The 20563-nt window shown below is 33.7% G+C and overlaps 1 protein-coding gene across 2 annotated transcripts in view; it reads right to left on the bottom strand.

The window, feature by feature from the left end:
- The window catches only part of LOC126777377 (calbindin-32), a 123499-nt gene that overhangs the window by 67507 nt on the left and 35429 nt on the right, over nt 1-20563 (bottom strand). For both annotated transcript variants that reach the window (XM_050500420.1, XM_050500419.1), the window contains exons 2-3: nt 11944-12324; nt 129-214 (exon numbers count right to left, since the gene is read on the bottom strand). In XM_050500420.1, coding sequence (XP_050356377.1) covers nt 129-214; nt 11944-12094 — 237 coding nt within the window. In that variant the 5' untranslated portion in view covers nt 12095-12324. The remainder of the gene's footprint in view (nt 1-128; nt 215-11943; nt 12325-20563) is intronic.

Below are 20563 nucleotides of genomic sequence, written 5' to 3' on the forward strand. Positions count from 1 at the left end.
GGTAACGACTTCACCGACATTAAAAACGCATTTTTTTGTTAATGTCAATTTTCTTGTAGCATAATTGTGCTAACTCCTCTTCGGATCGGAATAGGCTTTAGTAGATAAGTAAGTTTAAAGTGACTCACGTCTGGGCTGATATCCGTGAAGTTGGCACTGGAAACGAATTCTCTTAAGAAGCCGTCCAGCTCCGTGCCTTCGATGTAGCCATTACCTAGAAAGAAAATTGTTATTTAATAAAACATATACACAAATGTATGTAGGTGATGAACAATTTAATAATGAATAATGTCCTCAAGACCGATGTCGGCCACGGCGGCGAATCTCAAGAGAGATTAGCCAGCTGCGCAGAAGATATTATAGTGCACAAGTGTGTGCGCAAACTCAGGTGCACTCTCCTTTCCCTAGCTCTCATAATCGGATGGGGCAGCAATCCGACACGACCGGAAAGAGTTCAGGCATAGGACCAACGACTTTACGTGCTCTCCGAGGCACGAGAGTGTACAACCTTCCAACTTCTAGACTCCGGGCTGCTACTCAGAATTTTCTGACAGAAAAACCCAATAACTTTTTTTTGACCCGACCTGGGAATTGAACCTAGGACTTCCGAGTCTGTGGCCTTACATCTAGCCTCACTTTATGTACAATTTACATACACGTTACCGAATGAAATACTATGTCGCTATGACTTCTTTCTATTTAAAATCAAAAGTGAAATTAAATTTATAATTATTATTCTCAATTAAGAGAATATGAATATCAAATAAGAGAAGAGAAGAGAAATATGAATATGGGATCGGTCGATATTCGTGGACGCAGAAACGTGATGAAGTAAGCTGCTCAGTCGTTAGTATATTGTTATTTAAGAGTGGTAATGTACTACTTAAGAATAATTTTATTTAGGGATTATCTTATATATAAAAATGAATATTTTAATATTCATTTGAGATTAATAGATAATGTTTGACCAATTACCAATGTATAAATATATTTATTTTTAATGGAGAAGTTATTCATACCATTCATATTGTTGTAATTCGCTAGAAGGCGCTGCAGCACATCAACTTCTATATCGTCCAATCGATCACCGTTACAGTTGGTTTATATCCAAGCAAGTCAACATCAGCCGATTTTTACTAAATCAATATTTATGTACTTAATTATTTCTAAAATATTTAAAAAAAACAACGCAAGAATAACCGCCGAATGTTCATAGTTAAACTGTTAATAAAAATAGCAATTTAAGCGCTCGATTCGAAAAAAAATTGTCTTCATTAAAAACTTCTTAGTAAAAGTTATATCATTATTTATGTAAGAAACAATAAGAGACATTTTTTAAAGACCTCTCAAAAAGTTGCCAAGAGTAAGATACTTAAGTCAACCAAATAGGTCGTATTTGAAGAACATTAAGAGTAATTGTTTCATGGGTGAGCTGTTAAGAAGGTCAGCAAAAAAGGGATAAGATAATTTTATAGAAAAGAAAATATGCCGTCGTGAAACTTGATAAATGTTCCGTCAATTTAACAAATAAATGATTAGACAGAAAAGTAAAGTAATAGCCTGTTAATGGTCAATAGCTGGGAAAAAACCTCTCATTCTTTTGAGGGGAAGGTTTGGAGCTAATTCCACGACGCTGCTTCAATACTGTTTGATGAATACACATGTAACAGAATTTCAGTGAAATTCTACACATAGGTTTTTCCTTGTGATGTTTTAATTAATCGCTTAGCACGAAATAAATTATAAGCACATATTAAGCACAGTGTAGGCTATATAAATGTGGGCTATTATATATACTATAAAAAGTATGTATATAATTTTTTAACAATGAAAATACTTTAATTGATAAACACGAATGTACCATCGATCTCAAGTTATCGATCATAGGAATTCATTGTCGACAAAACTTAGACCTTCCTTTGATTTTTATGTTAATATGTAGGTCAAATATAATATTTTTTTGCCAATCAATTAGTTTTATATGTGGGGTGTGAATAAGTAGAATGGTTCCAAAATAACGCGTCCGCGTTATTGGGTCGTTCTTTACATTGAAACTAAATTTGCGATTTTGTACAATAGTTGGAAATTGTATGGAAGTAAAACGGAAGCTTCCTGACAGATATATGGCAGCCATTTCAGCTCCCGTTTGTAGATATATTCGGATATTTCGAAATATTCTAAAGGATTTTTTAATAAATTATACATTTAGAGCTAAACTTCTAAGATTACTAACTGATGTATTAAAATCCGTACCGTAACCGTAACAGCCTGTGAATGTCCCACTGCTGGGCTAAAGGCCTCCTCTCCTCTTTTTGAGGAGAAGGTTTGGAGCTTATTCCACCACGCTGCTCCAATGCGGGTTAGTAGAATTCACATGTGGCAGAACTTCAGTGAAATTAGACACATGCAGGTTTCCTCACGATGTTTTCCTTCACCGTAAAGCACGAGATGAATTATAATCACAAATTAACCGTACCGTAACCGTAACAGCCTGTGAATGTCCCACTGCTGGGCTAAAGGCCTCCTCTCCTCTTTTTGATGAGAAGGTTTGGAGCTTATTCCACCACGCTGCTCCAATGCGGATTGTTGGAATACACATGTGGCAGAATTTCGATGAAATTAGACACATGCAGGTTTCCTCACGATGTTTTCCTTCACCGTAAAGCACGAGATGAATTATAATCACAAATTAAGCACATGAAAATTCAGTGGTGCTTGCCCGGGTTTGAACCCACGATCATCGGTTAAGATTCACGCGTTCTTACCACTGGGCCATCTCGGCTTTTTATTAAAATCAGTTGTGAAAAATACAAACTATTGAAGACTTACCTATTAATACATGGAAATTTTAATTTTAAAAGTTAAGTAACATTCTGTATTGTCCCTTTGCTGAGCTTCATCTTTTTTTTAGGAGAAGATTTGGAGCTTATTCTGCAATGCAGGGATTATGAACACACATGGGGTTGATTTTTTTATTTTTTATAATAAATGGAAATCACTGCTCGAAGACATTAGCGCCGTAAGAAATATTAAACATTCCTCACGCATCATCAGCGCGACCAATCTAGGGAACTATGACGTTAGGTCCCTTCCAACAAAACACAACAATACTAAGTATTACTCTTGACGGTAGATGGTACCTACCCAGACGGGCTTGCATATAGCTCTACCACCAAGATAAATACAGGTTTCCGCACGATGTTTTACTTCGCAGCCGAGCGCGAAATAACTTAATTATTAATGAAAATTAAACAAATGAAAATTTAATAGTACTTACCTGGGTTTGAACATGATCTTCTGTTAAGATTTAGGTGTAATATAAAATAAAAGTGACTTATATTTAAATGGCTCTTTGATAGCATTTAATACTTCAAGGAGCTCTTAGTTCTAACTTTAAATTCTACAGAATTGATACTAAGGAATATTAGGTATAATGCTATTAATGTATTCTAAAGTGAATATTAAACATGAATCTCCAAAGGATCCTCAGGGCTATTCTGTAAGAACAAACTCGAGACTCACCACAGAAAATGGTCGTGAAATATCAGAAAGTGTTATACGAAATTGACCCTAATAATTATTACATTTCAAGAATACACGCATCAAAATAGTATATCATCATAAGTTGGTTGTTTTTACTTTTATAAATCATGTTCACGTGATGATTCTATGAATGTTAAGTATACTTATAATATTTTCTATATTTATTAATATATTTATGACAGCACTTTGTATCGTGAAATTTATTTCACATTTTCAAGGTACAGTCGAAACATTGTAACCAACGACAAAACGAAGTTCGTCTTTATTACAACAAAAACACTGGGTCATTGTACAGGCTCCATTAGCGTAATGAACGCTCTGAAGGCTCGTCTCCACAGAATCTCATTTAAGATACGACGTCCTTAAATAATTGTGACATCAAGATGATGAACACATTAACGGAAATATTTCAAAGAAATAAAACTAAAAGCTTGACTAAAGAGAAAAGTTTCGCTTCGTGTACGCACTTTTATCTGATTAATATAAGTATTGCTTTGAAGAGTGAGTGAGCGAGTGTAGTTACTCGCAGGCACAGGGGACATAGCATCTTAGTTCTCAAGGTTAGTGGTGCATTGGCGATGGAAGGACAATGGTTACTTTGAAAGTAATCACTTTCTTTTATTGGTGGTAGAGCTTTGTGCAATCTCGTCTGGGTAGGTACCACCCACTCATCAGATATTCTACCGCAAAACATCAGTACCTGGTATTGTTGTGTTCCGGTTTGAAAGGGTGAGTGAGCCAGTGTAATAACAGGCAAAAGGGACATAAAATCTTAATTCCCAAGGTTGGTGGCGCATTGGTGACATAAGCGATGGTTTTTTTTTTTTTTTATAGAATAGGAAGGCGGACGAGCATATGGGCCACCTGATGGTAAGTGGTCACCAACGCTCTTAGACATTAGCATTGTAAGAAATGTCAACCATCGCTTACATATCCAATGCGCCACCAACCTTGGGAACTAAGATTTTATGTCCCTTGTGCCTGTAATTACACTGGCTCACTCACCCTTCAAACCGGAACACAACAATATCAAGTATTGCTGTTTTGCGGTAGAATATCTGATGAGTGGGTGGTACCTACCCAGACGAGCTTGCACAAAGCCCTACCACCAGTAAACATTTCTTACAATGCCAATGTCTATGGGCGTTGGTGACCACTTACCATCAGGTAGCAAAAAGCTCGTCCGCCTTCCTATTGTATAAAAAAAGGTCATTTACCCGTCCTACCTATTTCATAAAAAAACACACACATTTAAAATAATTAAAACCACAACAAACATGCGAACGTCATATAAATTCTTCACATAATACTAATTTTCACCCTAAGCTCGCTGAGAAGGGGGGGGGGGGTGCTCAGGTGTTAGGTATTCTGTATCCTTATTTTTTCTGTATGTACAATAAATATTGATGTGACAAAAGAACCAGGGTTTTTCAAACGAGGCGTGAAGAGGCATCTTGCGGGCCGGCAAGGCGGGGGTGGCTAGTGCAGAACATTCTTCCCAACTGTACTGGCCGTCATCGCGTTTAGACTCTACTACAACTTACCATCAGGTGGAGTAGAGTCATTTGCCCTTCCGGCAAATAAAAAAATATAAAATAAAGTGTTCATCTCCGCAAAGTCAATTCTGCGGGTAAGGTGTTCGCTTCTGTATTGAAATTCCGGGAATATTCTGCTTTATAAATTATGAACAAGGCGTTTTATAACTAAATAAAATATATAATGACTAATTTCCGGCGTCAGCATAGCCCGCGTGTGAGGGGAGCGGGTAACTAATAGTAATTAGTTACCGGGTATGTCCTTGTCTATACTCCTGACAAAATATATGTAAATATTAATAATATACATAATATACATACATAATGGTCGGTTGAGGTGTTAAGACATGAAATCGTAACAAAGAAATAAGCAACCAGACTACCTTTCTCATATATAATATTAATATAGACTATAGATACCGTGTGAGGTTCATTTTTCAGGCAGGTTTTGCAAAATTATTTTCTTAAAAAATTTATAGTTCCTTGCAGATTCTTCTCGAGATCATCTATTATCATTGCCGAAACGGCGGTTTCGCATTTAATAATTTAAACATGTCAAATAATATATTATTATTTGAACCCACAATTTTAGGTTAGGATAACTATTATCAACCACTGGGTTATCAAGACTGACAATTAAAAAGATTGACAATTAATATATACATAACGTATAGTTGGGCACTTTTTTATATCGATTTCGCTTATAACAGTCATGCATCACAAAGTCAAATATAGTTTAGCTATTTCTATCCACAGCCATGGCCCCCAATATAACTTATTTACCAAGGTTTCGGTATTGACTTGTTTATTTACGTCCAAGCCGCGGTCCAATACAAAGGTAATATTTATATATTATAAATGTAATGTTTTGGAGAATGTTTTAATATATAATAATAATAATATCCTGGGACGTTTTTCACACATGGCCATCTGATCCCAAATTAAGCTTGTACAAAGTTTGTGCTATGGAAATCAGACAATTAATATACTACATGTATATGTAAGTAGTATTACTTTAATAAAATAATATTATAAGTACTTACTAAATAGTTAGATAAGCTTCGCATTAAATTTAGACTAATGACGTGACAAGTGGGTAATGTCAAAATACATTTTTCTTCTTATTTATCCCTGCAAAGCCGGGACGTTTGGCTAGTATTAATATATAAGTAGCTACGCTTCGCAGTTTCTCGCTTTAAATTCAGACTATTGACGTAACAAACGTGAGTTTCATGTTCTTGTATATTATAAAGGAAAATCGTTTTGAATGTACTTTTTGAATAGTTTCGAATTTATCTTGTTTTTAAAATTCAAAAACTGACGTTCTCTTTTTTGATGTTCAATTTTTTTTTAAAAGACTCGTTGTTTGTCTTTCTTTCTCTCTATTTTTGTGTGTGTGTGTTACATGTGTACAAATGAACGCTTCTGTCGCCTTATATGTCTTGTATATAATAATGACATTTAAATAGGACATATAATATAATTTATAACATTAATTTTGTAAGTTTATAATTTTTTGTACGTTTTTTGATATTTATCACCTAAAAAAAAAATAAATATCAAATATCAGCCAGCCAGGTGGACCGACGACCTTAAGAAGGTGGCGGGCACCAACTGGATGCGGAAGGCGGAGGACAGGGAGCTTTGGCGCACCTTGGGAGAGGCCTATGTTCAGCAGTGGACAACGATTGGCTGTTGATTGATTGATTGATTGATTGATTTTTGATATTTTTATAAACCTTTATGTATATGTAAAAATATAGTTTTCAGTGGAAATACATAAGTGTCATAGTATGTATTTTATGGGACAGATCCGATTAAATCCGATAGCGATAATAGCGAATCACCCATTTTCCACTTTTATATTACCCTTAAAAGTGATCTTTTTTATTACACTTAAATGGTACCAAATTAATAATCGAAAAATTTGAGGTTTTTAACATTTTTTTCGACGATAATAGCCATGGCCGTTTTTAAGGAATTTCTTTGAATTTACCCCTCGATTTAACCGTAAAGCTTGTGTTAGCAGTGGGGCCGTCAATAGCCTGGGTCAAGATGGACCTTGCGACTTTTACGTCGCTAGTCGGCGCGTAAATCATTAAGCTATTAATGCTTAATTAATTCTCTATTGCACAACACGAATAGTAATTATTTACATATATTCAATTAAATACAAGAATAATCGTTTGAATTTATTAAAATTGTAAGCGTCTTGGGTACAATGCCACGGGACAATCTTTTAGACGGTATGTAATGTAAAATAATAAATTTGTAATGTGTATTTTGTTTTTTTATTTTAATTTTATATAATATAAAAATGACTGTACATAGAAAAATAAAAAATATTAAGATAGAATATAAAATATTGAGATAGAATTACATAATTTTATATAACTAAATAAAATTACATAATGTGTGCGCACACACAGTGCTATTCTATATAAGAAATAATTTCGCATTTCATTCGTTTTTTACTCGTTTATTTCGTTTCGATATTTAAAAAAAACACTACTCGACTGACGGTTTTACTCTATGATGTGTGTGTATGATTGAAATAAAACTGTTGTTTGTCTAATTGTCCAATGATCCATATTTACGATAAATTACAAAATAATTGTCTAAAAAAAATTCCAATATTCCTTCTGACAATCGTAACGAATGAATAGCCCAATTTTATATTAACAAACGTATTTTTCTGCATGGGCTATGTCAAATTTGAATTTGGAACAATAGACTAAACTTAAACAGATATTAAATAAATTAGATCTAGCCTTACGAACCAGACCTGTGTTTGCTTACACACTTGTGCACTGTTATATGTCCTGCGAAAATAGCTGATATTCTTTGATTTTGGTCGCCATGGCCGAAATAGGCTAGGAAGATGTCATCATATATAGATAAGAAATATTAGCGCATATCACTTTTCGATTTATCACGCTAGAGTTCTGCAGTGAGTTTCGAATTTGTTCTGACAGATTACTTCTACTGTAGACAATTTAGCTCCGAAACCTAATTGTCGAAACACAGATCCCTAACGTGTTAAAATAGACTGCGATCTGACTTAGACAAAGTGACGAGACGATTGACGACCATGTTTTATGGAAGACACCAAAATATATGGAAATAACATTGGTATCTTGAAACTACATTTATACCGTATACTCCTAATGTATGTTCTTGTAAATATATATATTACAAATTGTTATTGTTGATTGATTTGAAATTGTACTGAAACTTTAATCAAATTTTAACTATAAATAACTATTCTATATTACAGTAACAGTAATAGCCTGTTAATATCCCACTGCTGGGCTAAGGCCCCCTCTCCCTTTTTGAGGAGAAGGTTTGACACATGTGGCAGAATTTCAATGAAATTAGATACATGCAGGTTTCCTCACGATGTTTTCCTTCACCGTCAAGCACGAAATAAATTATAAATACAAATTAAGCACATGAAAATTCAGTGGTGCTTGCCCGGGTTTGAACCCACGATCATCGGTTAAGATTCACGCGTTCTAATCACTAGGCCATCTCGGCTATTCTATATTGTTATAGATTTAATATGTATATCGTACATTTGTATTGTGTATGTATGTACATATTTATGTGTGTATTTTATCTAGTGTGTATTCTACCGCTAAACAGCAATACTTTTAAATACTGTTGCGTTCGGGTTTGAAAGATGAGTGAGCCAGTGTATCTATACGCACAAGGGACATAACATCTTCGTTCCTAAGGTTGGTGGCGCATTAGCGATGTAAGTATTGTTTAATATTATTTACATCGCCAATCTCTATGGGCTTGTCTATTTGCTACCTTTACCATATATCATAAAAAAAACATATCATTGTTTTCGTTTGAATATTAAACGCCGTCATGCAAAGAATCCTCTGGGCGGTTTCTCGCTTTTCTTTGTGAGCGATAAAAATGAAAAAGTAACATGAAAAACAATACGTTCACGCTCAATACATAAAAACAGAGCAGCAAATTCGAATGCAAAGATCTGTGCTGTTAATATTCGTTCCGGAAATTTCACAATAGCATCCCTATTGTGAAATACGTTATACTATGTATGTTCTCACAGAACAGAAGTGAAAATGTGTCTTTTTTTTTAAATAATACACAAATACCTATCCGATTTTATAAATAAAAGTAAACAAATACAATCAACAATAACATTAATTACTTTAAATGAATAATAACTATTAAATAAACCAACTAAAACCATATAGCCCATGACACCGTAATTGCTTGTCCGTAATTGCATGACTTAAGTGATGGCGCGCTTTTCTTTTTTTTATATATAATGCTACAAGGAATTGATATATTCGGTGGAATATTCTTAAGAAGAAAAACTTATATATATTTTGAACGATTTAAGCGTTCGTTCAATGTATTATGTATATAATATTTTATGTATCTAGGCGAATAACTTGATATATTTTTTATAGTGAGAATTTGGTTAACTTCTTAAGCAAAACGTTATCTAAATACAAAATCTGAGATTAGTCTTTAGAGCCGTTTCCTGGATAAGAAAATCTTTCTTTTTTGGACTCGCTTAGTCAATAAACCATATATATAAAAAAAGAAAACACGATGCCCTGAATGAAAGAATGAATGAATGAACTTATACCCACCCAGTTGAACTCGGGATGATATATGGTTTGCAACCGTACCGTAAAGTGATAATGGAATAAGGAAACTAACATACACATATGAACCCTGAATAAGCTTTGTAATACACCAAATTAAAAGCGCCTGAATCTCAATACCTATGAGAGAAGTGAAATCATATTTGAGTCTGACGTTTCACTCAAACTTTACAAATAGATGAAGTAAAATTAGACTGAAATGTTATTCTTAAACATATCAATAAAATTTTATATAATGTTTTTGTCTACGATCTAAAAAAAGAACAAATAAATATAATTTAGGAAAACATATTTTTATCAAGTATTATCCGTTAACGCTTTCCGTTGCCACTTATTTTGTCCTTGACCCCGTCTATTTAAATTAAGATAACATTCTTTTGATCTACAGCTATTTGTATAATGAAATTGTGGTAGGGCTTTGTGCAGGTCGTTTGGGTACCAACCACTCATCAGATATTTTACCGCAAAACAGCAGTACTTGATATTGTTGTGTTCCGGTTTGAAGGGTGAGTGAGCCAGCGTAATTACAGGCACAAGGGACATAAAATCTTAGTTCCCAAGGTTGGTGGTGCATTGGCTATGTAAGCGATGGTTGACATTTCTTAGAATGTAAATGTCTAAGGGCGTTGGTGACCACTTATCATTAGGTGACCCATATGCTCGTCCGCCTACCTATTCTATAAAAAAAACTTATACCAGAATATGCAGCTCGTTTCGGAAAAGGCTTTAATATGTAATCTATATTTATATATATATATAAGCGAAATAAACCTCGATTGACTTGAAATTTGCCATAGTTACTCCTTCCCCGACGTAGACGCTCACTAAGAACGGATTTTAAAATACATTTTTCTTCTTATTTATCCGTGCAAAGCCGGGACGATTGGCTAGTATTAATATATAAGCTACGCTTCGCAGTTTCTCGCAGTTGTTTTGAATATACTTTTTGAAGTTTTTCGAAGTTATTTTGTTCTTAAAATTAAAAAATTTACGTTCTCCTTTTTGATGTCCGATTTTTTTTAAAAAGGCTGGTTGTTTGTCTTCCTTTCTTTCTATTTGTGTGTGTGTGTGTTACATATGTACAAATGAACGCTTCTTTCATCTTATATGTCTTGTCTATAATAATGATATTTAAATAGAACAATATATATGTGCTGTGTGTATTGCCAGAATAAATTAAAATGCTTATTGATAGAAATAATTTTCCTAGCGGCTGTTTGCGGAAGTACAGAATGATAGATAGCTTCACATTCAACAAAGTTAAAAATAGAGTCAGCTTATTGTTTTTTTTTAAAACCAATATCGATCAATTAATAAATGAAAATACTGTAACTGAAAACTATTTATTTAGTTTAAATAAATCTACAAATTTTAGTGAATAAATATTATAATAATGACTATAATAATGACTAGTGATTTTAATAATACATTTTTTTGTAGATTATAAATAATTAAAAATGTACACTGGCTGTATACTAGAATACCTAAGAATTCCTTATATCGGTTAAGAGGACTCTTGAAGTATTTACGAGTTTAGCTGGTAGGTTTAAAAATCGATTTTTTTGTTTGTATGTACGATCAGTGGTCTAGACTTTCGGTGAACTAATCGAATTGATTATTTATTTAAATAAATGTTAATTTTTTAATTATTTTAGGTTTTTAAGCCGAACAAGGCGCAATTGCCATATATTTTCTACTATATAACGGCGAGCACACGTTCTCTTTGGTCCTAACGGTATCGACTGTAATGCATGACTGGGGAAATTAAACCACTTGCAAACCACCTTCCATCCGCCTCGTCGATTGGGGAGGCTCGCCTGGTCGGGAAACCGAATAGGAGAATTGGATTCGAAACATTACGACTGCGGCTAAGCTTAATGGGCAGTTGCTGGGTTGTCATCAGGAAAAATAGAAGACGTAAATTATTTTATTCATAATTAATTAATATAAACAAATTTCAGATTTTGTTTGTATTTTACGAAAAATTAAAAAAAAAAATGTTCGAGTAAAACGATTGTATATCAAATCGTATTTTATCTGTCTGTATGTTTTTTTTCGAAATGTTTTTACTGTTGGCCGTAATAGTTTCGAAAGCGTCACTGGGCGAAGCCATTAAATGCCGCAAAGGAATTAAATAATTACCTATATTATATTATGAAATATTACGTTAACAGCATGACAGATAAATGAGTAAAAAAATAATAATTACTTACCATCTCCATCGTAATGACTCCATACTTCCATGAACTGATTTGCGGACAGCTTTTTCAATTCCCTAGAATCCGGATCACGGAATTGTCTCATAAAATTCGAAGCTCGTTCTAAATTCAACTTTTTCGCTGAAGAAGGCGACTCGGAACTCATTTTGTTTTTTTTTTCAAATATTTATCGACTTTTTTATCGATAAATTCGTATCACTATGATTTTTATAACTATTAAATATATTCTTTAATTGATTTTCTAATTGAATATGAATACTAGATTTAAATCAGTAAACAAATGTAAATAATTTGGCTTTATTTATTGTCTGTGCATGTAGTTGTTGGTATAGTTGTAAATATATTTTGTTGTATGTTAATGGCTCATGTTTTCATCTGTAACAAAGAAATGAAAAAAGTTAATTATGATAATCTAGTAACAAAGAAAAGATAAAGTTAGTTAGTTCGGTGTATTAAAAAAAAGTAATGTCAATGAAACTCCAATATATGTTTATTATATAATATTATTATAGATATATGTAAGTAAATAGGAATACTGTATGTATTGAAATTCCTACACATGGAAGCATAAAACCTGCCCTTAAACCAATTTTTCTTAATTGCCGAGGTCAATGTTTGGGTTAAAACTTAAGGCTTCTAGGTTTAATTAACATTACCTAAAATTATAATGATAACAAATCCTTATGATACTCAAGCAACAAAGTGTGCAAATGCAAATTTCAGCCTTATTGGTTGAAGGAGTAAGTTTAAAATCCAGTTGCGATATTTGTCCCACAAACATGTTGTTAAATTATCCTACAAGTAAAGTATTTTTTCTGTATCACAATATATATATATATATATATATTCGACTCAGTGATAAGAACCCGTGATTATTAACCTACGATTGTAGGTCCAAGTGTTTAATTTGTTTTTATAATTAATTTCGTATCCGGCGGTGAAGAAAACCATGTATGAAATCTGCTTTATGTATACCCATCAACTCACATTGGACCAGCATTGTGGAATGGGCTCTGCGCCTTCGCAATAATGGAATGTACTTCACACAAATTTGTATAATTGATTTTTAAAGGATAGTATCTGCTGGATTTCTTGTCGACTGTTCTTAGCGAGCTTGATGATTCAGTATAAATATTATATTTTTTAAATTTACATAGTTCATATAAAACATATTCGATAATAAATCTTAATATTAGAATTGAATAATTTAACAGACGCCCTAAATAATTTAGCAATACAAGTTAAATCGTTAACAATGGACAGCTAACAATCCCACTCCTGGTCAAAAGGGTTTTCAACTATTGAAGAGAAAAGTCAGAGCTTAATCTAATAGGCTTTACTGTGGATTTGCAAATTAATTTCTCACAAATTAACGAAACATCAAGATGTTGCTCTTGAAAATTCAGCAAGAAATAATCGGGTAGCACAAATTTAACTCTTTAAATAAAGCTACGTGTTAACGTGGATTTTACCAAGCGGCATAGATATCACGGGTTTTATTTAATACTTTAAAATAATATTTGAGTAAGAAATAGCTATTTATATATATTACATATATTTATATTTATTTAAAAAATAAAAATTGAGATGATTAGTACACCTCCTTACAGCTTTATTTATTTATTTCATATCCTTCACCCAAAGGTTGTCTGGAAGAGATCGCTCTTTTAGCGATGAGACCGCCTTTTGTACAAAATAGTTTTAGTTTTTTTGTGTTTGTGTTTAAAATGTTCCTGTAACTTTTTTGGTGTACAATAAAGCATATTCTATTCTATTCTTGTTTAAAGTTAAAAACACTTATGTTTTCTATAAAATCATCTTTGAATTACGAATATTTATAGTTTGCAGAATCATTTATCCCTACAACAGGTAAAAAAATTGCCGCGCGCTAATTTTAAGCCTCCATTTTGTTGGACAGAAAGGTAATGCAAATAATCCATTATTGGCGCGACTTGTTATTTGTTGTGTGTTCTATTGTGTTATTTAATTTTTAAGAGTATTTCAGTGAGCAACTTGTATGATTTGAACAATTTGTATGATTTGGTGTTCTAAAAGGTTCAACCAGTTCAGCTTTTTATAAAATCAGTTTCACTTCTAAATGCTCGATATTCTATGTAAATCTTTTGACATTATTTGCAGCCAAATACATGTAGAATAGTGAAAAATTGTTGTCATTAGTTACTTACTGTCATAGATTTATTGTATGAGCGTGACACTTGACAATGTCGAGACTATAAATGCAATGTTTTATCAATAATATTAACACATTTATTTTGCTAGGAAATGTTACTTCGATATCACAAATGAATATATCATCACAAACCTCTTTGGTATGAAGCAATTTGTTGCTTTGAAATCGCACAAATTTTTTTTTTAATATTCCACAGGCAAAGCCACGATCGTCACGGTATCATGCGAAAGCGATCCCGTGGTGCTCCTCGTTAAGATGGACAGGGTACCGCTGGTTTTTTGGTGGGTATTCTGATGGCCGGGGCGCACTCGGCGCCTTGGACACCGGCGAGCCCCACATACCCCCCACTGTTCCCGTGGGGAAAACGCGTAACGCGTTTTTCCAGCGTCAAAAAAAAGGCACAGCCACAACGGATAATGCCAGTGCTAACACTAAACATCTAATAATAAATAAATATGATATTTAAATATCTATAATTCACTACAATAATCACTTGATGGTGGAAAATATCAATACTAAGTACTGCTGTTTTGCGGTAGAATATCTGATGAGTGGGTGGTACCTACCCAGACGAGCTTGCACAAAGCCCTACCACCAGTAAAAAACTACTTGCCAAACCACAAGATGTATTCGCTAATTTAGAAAGACAGCGCAACCAGATATGTTATTGGGACTATAGCGGCATCGTGTAGAGAAGTTGGTAGTGTTTATACGATTGCCTGTACCTCGGAAAGCACGTAAAACCGTTAGTACTCTTTCTAGTCGTGTCGGATTTGCCTTCCCATCGGATTATGAGATAAGACATTTAAATATTTCACATTTATGTAAAATAATTTTTTAGTCATTTAATGTGTAACTTAAAAACAAGGGACTGAAGGTTAATACTTAATACTTTTTTTTATAGAATAGAAAGGCGGACGAGCATATGGGCCACCTGATGGTAAGTGGTCACCAAACGCCCTTAGACATTGACATTGTAAGAAATGTCAACCATCACTTACATAGCCAATGCGCCACCAACCTTGGGAACTAAGATTTTATGTCCCTTGTGCCTGTAATTACACTGGCTCACTCACCCTTCAAACCGGAACACAACAATAACAAGTACTGCTGTTGTGCGTTAGAATATCTCATGAGTGGGTGGTACCTACGCAGACGAGCTTGCACAAAGCCCTACCACCAGTGAATACATAAAATGCCTTATATTTGCCATATTTGTGCCAATGATATATACGAAATCGATCTATTACAAATATTACCTCACGCGATCAGGCTTTATATAGTAGCTATTTTTAAATTTCGATTTATAAATATTTAATTATTATTATTTTTAAGATTACTATCAATTTACATTTTATGGAAATTACTTTCATTCCTATTTATCCCTTCAATTAAAGTAGCTTGTGGTAGGAGTGGACCTGACGATATCCCAAGGGGCCAGGATCGAACCTGCGACTTTTACATAGCTAGGCGGCCTGTAAAACATTGCGCTATATAATATAAAACGAAATCAAAAAAATCTCCATTCGAGAGCCTCTCGCAATCACTTTTGAAACTCAACTTATCACTTGATGACGTACACTAAATTTAAAAAAAAACACAATAAAATATTTTCTATTCAAGTTGGCGCTTATGCGCACTTTTGTATAGTCATGTTACAAAATTGAACGTAAAACCGGTTCGTTATGTAGATTCTACATTTGGCGCGATACAGAGCCTCTTCAATGAGCAATTCAAATACAGAAAAACGTTACCTTAAGTGTAGTGCCACCATAAGATATTTTTTCGAACTTGAGAAATCTTATTTGATCTTTATCAGCAGAATCGCTAAATATCACGAAGTATTTTTTTATTGTAACCTTTCTTGGAATTATTTTTTTTTGTCGCTTTATCTATTACTAGTGCTGCCCCGACTTCTTGCTAATAGCTCTTCTGCATAATGCACTACAAACAGTTTTTGATAGATATCTTCATTTATAATTTAACAACATTATTCCACTTAGTTAAGCAATTACTTATATTCACTTTAGTTTCTATTCCAAAGTTCCAATGACAGCTTCAGAATCCACAATACACATTATTTAAGATCTCGACCAATTATATCGCATAAATAATATAAAAACTTTTGCTAAATGATAAGCTAACAAATATCCAAGTGTTCCACTCCAATGGGAAATTCTTCTATTAATTAGTTAACAAAGGCCGAATCCATTTGCTAGTGTATCAACCACATCGATGTGGACGATGTTCAATTCAAAAACTTTATCAATAATAATCGAATTTACGACTGTCTATAAACTTCTCTGAATATCGTAAAACTTTTGTTTATAACGGTTTACTTTTATAAGAGCCGATCTGCCTCAGTGGCTTAGGTGGTTAAGGACCGGGCAAGCACCACTAAGTTAAGCTAGGTTTTATTTATAAGGGGGGCAGAAAGCTCTCCTGAGAGAATTTTTTTTTTATAGAATAGGAAAGCGGACGAGCATATGGGCCACCTGATGGTAAGTGGTCACCAAACGCCCTTAGACATTGACTTTGTAAGAAATGTCAACCATCACTTACATAACCAATGCGCCACCAACCTTGGAAACTAAGATTTTATGTCCCTTGTGCCTGTAATTACACTGGCTCACTCACCCTTCAAACCGGAACACAACAATAACAAGTACTGCTGTTGTGCGGTAGAATATGTGATGAGTGGGTGGTACCTACCCAGACGAGCTTGCACAAAGCCCTACCACCAGTGACTATCACCTGCAACACCGCAGGGCTTGCAGGTACGTTGCTGCGATGGGTTCATCTATATTGTAGATAGCTATGTACAAATGTACTGGAGCAGCGTGGTAGAATAAGCTCCAAACCTTCTCCTCAAAAGGGAGAGGAGGCCTTAGCCCAGCAGTGGGACATTAACAGGCTGTTACTACTAAAATGTCATTTATTTATATACATCAATATAATATGTAATTGTGTATGTATGTGCAATTGTACGTTACATATTTTCAAGTTTAAAAATAAATTTGCCTTTATTTCCAATCCCTATTTCCAAATTACAACTTCTATTCCTTTCATCGTCAAATTATAATAATATTAATAATCGTTTTTTTTTATAAGCAAATTAATTAACCAAGAGTCAATATATTTAATGTCAAATTATAAAGATATATGTATAAATATTAATTGTATATGTATATATATATTTTTAATCAATTAAATTTTATTAGGGAAAATGCATCAGGTTTGTTTGGACGCCCAATGATGGGCAAAGGCCTCCTCCATATATTTTCATATATAACAGTAATAATAAAGCCTTAATTTCCCATAACACTATACATGATAAATTTAAATCTTTTTTTTCCTCCCTCCGCGGGTGGCCTTCTCCAGCTTCTTTCAACTTTCCCTATGAACTGCTACCTTCCGCCAGTCACTCTCTGCTATTTCCACGAGGACATCTACTCCTCGGTTTGCCTACTCTTCTTTTCCTTGTGGGCCTTTCCATTCTGTAGTTTTAGCTGTCCACCTACCCTCTTTATATCGTGATACGTGGCCAGCCCATTGCCATTTTAATTTTAAAGTTTGCGTAAGGACATCGGTTATTTTTGTCTAATGTCTTCACTTATAATTTTGTGTATTTTTCTTATTTTCAGTATACTTCTCTCCATGGCTCTTTGTGTTGTTTGGATCTTTTGTTTCGCTCTTGTCGTAAATACCCAAGATTGGCAGCCGTACAGAAGGTAGGGCAGTAAGCAGATATCTATTACGGTTTTCTTTATGTTTATCGTGTAGCCTCCTTTTAATATTTCTTTAAGTGACCAGAATTTCTTCCACGTTATATTTGATCTTCTTGTGACTTCGTCTTCATTGTTGATTTTGTTGAATGAGACTTGTTTGCCTAAGTAGATGTAGCTGTCGACATATTCTATTGTGTTTGAGTTTACGTTAATAGGGGTTTTCTTGTTGGTTGTCATAATTTTGGTTTTAGTAGCATTCATTTCTAGGCCTACTTTCGAACTTTCCTGGTCCAGTGAGCATAGCATTTCTTGTAGTTCCTTTGGTGTCCCTGATAGTATGACTATATCATCAGCGAATCATAGATGGTTTAGATAGAAATTGTTTATTTTTATACCTTTTGTTTTCAGCAACAGCAATAAATAGTTTAGGTGACAAGGGGTCCCCTTGCCGGACTCCTCTTTCTATTTTTATATCTTCACCTCTTAATTCTAATTTGACATTGCTTGTACTGTTATTATATATATGTTTTATAATTTATATACTTTGAATGAATATTTAGTGTTCAATGACTTCTATATAAATAGTATTCATAACTTTTATTGTATCGCCTGCACATCTCTTATATCGGATTTATTATATAATTCTAATCCTAAGCTTGTATGAAAGAAATCGCTATAAAGCGATAAGACCGTATTTATTTTTCAAACGTGTACATCATGATAAGTGCTACGATATTTTTTCCTTATGTGTTTTCTACAATAAAAGTGTATCTATCTATTAATCCTAAACTAATGTCGGAGAACGTGACTTTGAACTGAATTTGTCTCAAGGTGACATTTCTGTGTAAACACTTAAGGAATAAAGATAAAATTTCAGTTGATTTCGTCTCGATAGTTTGAACTTGTTTAGGGGAACGATATAAGGGCTTAAGATAAAATTGAAGCGAGATATTTAGCGTTAAAGTAAGTGGCGTTTTTTAAGTTTTTGTTTGCTATTGCACAAATTTATATTTTAATATAATTGTGTTTCGTGAGAACTAAGATGACCCCGAGGTTAAAATACGTGGATGTCAACCGAAGAGTAGGTACGGGTTGCGAAACCGGACTGATTTTTCGAAAAAGTAATTTTTCATTTTATAGTTTAAACTTATGTTTATAATCTAACTAGTGCACTGCGGTGAAGGACTAAGTAAAGTTCTGCCACATGTTTAATTGACAATGCAATGGAACAGCCTTCTCTTTACATTACCCGTTGACAGACTTACAGCCGACAATGATAACTTGTTACGGAACACGCATGACACACACCGACTGCGCAGCAGGTTTTCACCCTTATTCATTACGTCAACGCCTAGGGGTACGATGGCGTTAAATGGACACTTCATTCCTCTTTCCCGACGTCGAAGGTGTGCTAAGAGGTCCGGCCTCGCAAGAGGCAAACTTAAGACGCGCGTATTCTGAGCCCTTAAGTGGGCTTTTTACATTAGGAAAGACATCTTTCAAAGCAGGCTAGATTTACACAGGCTGTTACTTACTTATATTTCGCAACATAGAAAATACAATTTTAAGCTTAAACAAAGCTATTTCAAAGATAACATGCTTGAACCTAATTTAATCTAAATAAATCTGTGTATCTTTTTACCCCATCACCATGGAGTCGCAGGGAACAGTTCGTTACATGTGATCCAGGCGTCTACTAGGAGAAATTAATAAAACCTTTTCTAAGTCACGGAGCCCCAGTCAAAGAACTCTTGAAGTCATTGTTTCACGGACAAAGAATCTGTTTACATTACTGAAACAATCAATATTTCATAATCAGACTATGTCTGATCATGCTCAATATGTGTATGTATGTATGTTAATATTAGTATTTCTTACGAAAACACGGGGTATACATTAGGATTAATGTGATGATATTAATACTAATGTATTAATATGATGATATGAGTTGCTTAAAAGAAACCATTTATAGATTTATTCGATTTTTTTCTTCTTTTTATATATATATATATTATATATAGAATAATTATTTAGAAGACTGGTTTTATTTTAATAAAGTTTTTTTATATAAGATAAATAGGCGTGAACTATAGAATACTCAAACATCGTATATATTTTTTATTCGGTAAATATATTATCTTTAAAGTGTCTTAAATATCAAATCATTAAATATCAGTCATTATGGACATAATAAACTTCGCCTAGCTGTTATCATAATACGAAAAAGTTGGAGAAGGTATTTTCCTGTAAAAGATAATTTATTTGCAACGTTGAAAATTCTTAAGAATTCTCTTTATTAAGTTTGGGAGTGAAATTTAAAGAATTCCTTTAAAGTATGTGGATACATAGTACATGAAATTATATGAAATATTTTTTTATAACCTACGCAGATGAGCTTGCACAAAACCCTATCACCAAGTAAAGTAAGTTGGCAGTGCAAATATTCCCGTGTCTAGGAAAGCTTTAAAATTGATTTGTTTTGACGAGCTCACACAAAACCATTATCATTGAAGTGTAAAACTAAAAAGAGCAGTGAAAATTAAAAACCTATTTCATTATGGAACTGTCACACTTGATTGAAAGTTTACCATCGATTCGGAACGTAATACCTAATCTTGAGAAGTACCCGCAAAATAAATCAGCGGGTTTTATTTTTTGTTTCTCGTACCTACCGGATGAATGCATTATTCATAGT

This window comes from Nymphalis io, chromosome 22 (assembly GCF_905147045.1).
Source record: "Nymphalis io chromosome 22, ilAglIoxx1.1, whole genome shotgun sequence".
Taxonomy (NCBI): Eukaryota; Metazoa; Arthropoda; class Insecta; order Lepidoptera; family Nymphalidae; genus Nymphalis; species Nymphalis io.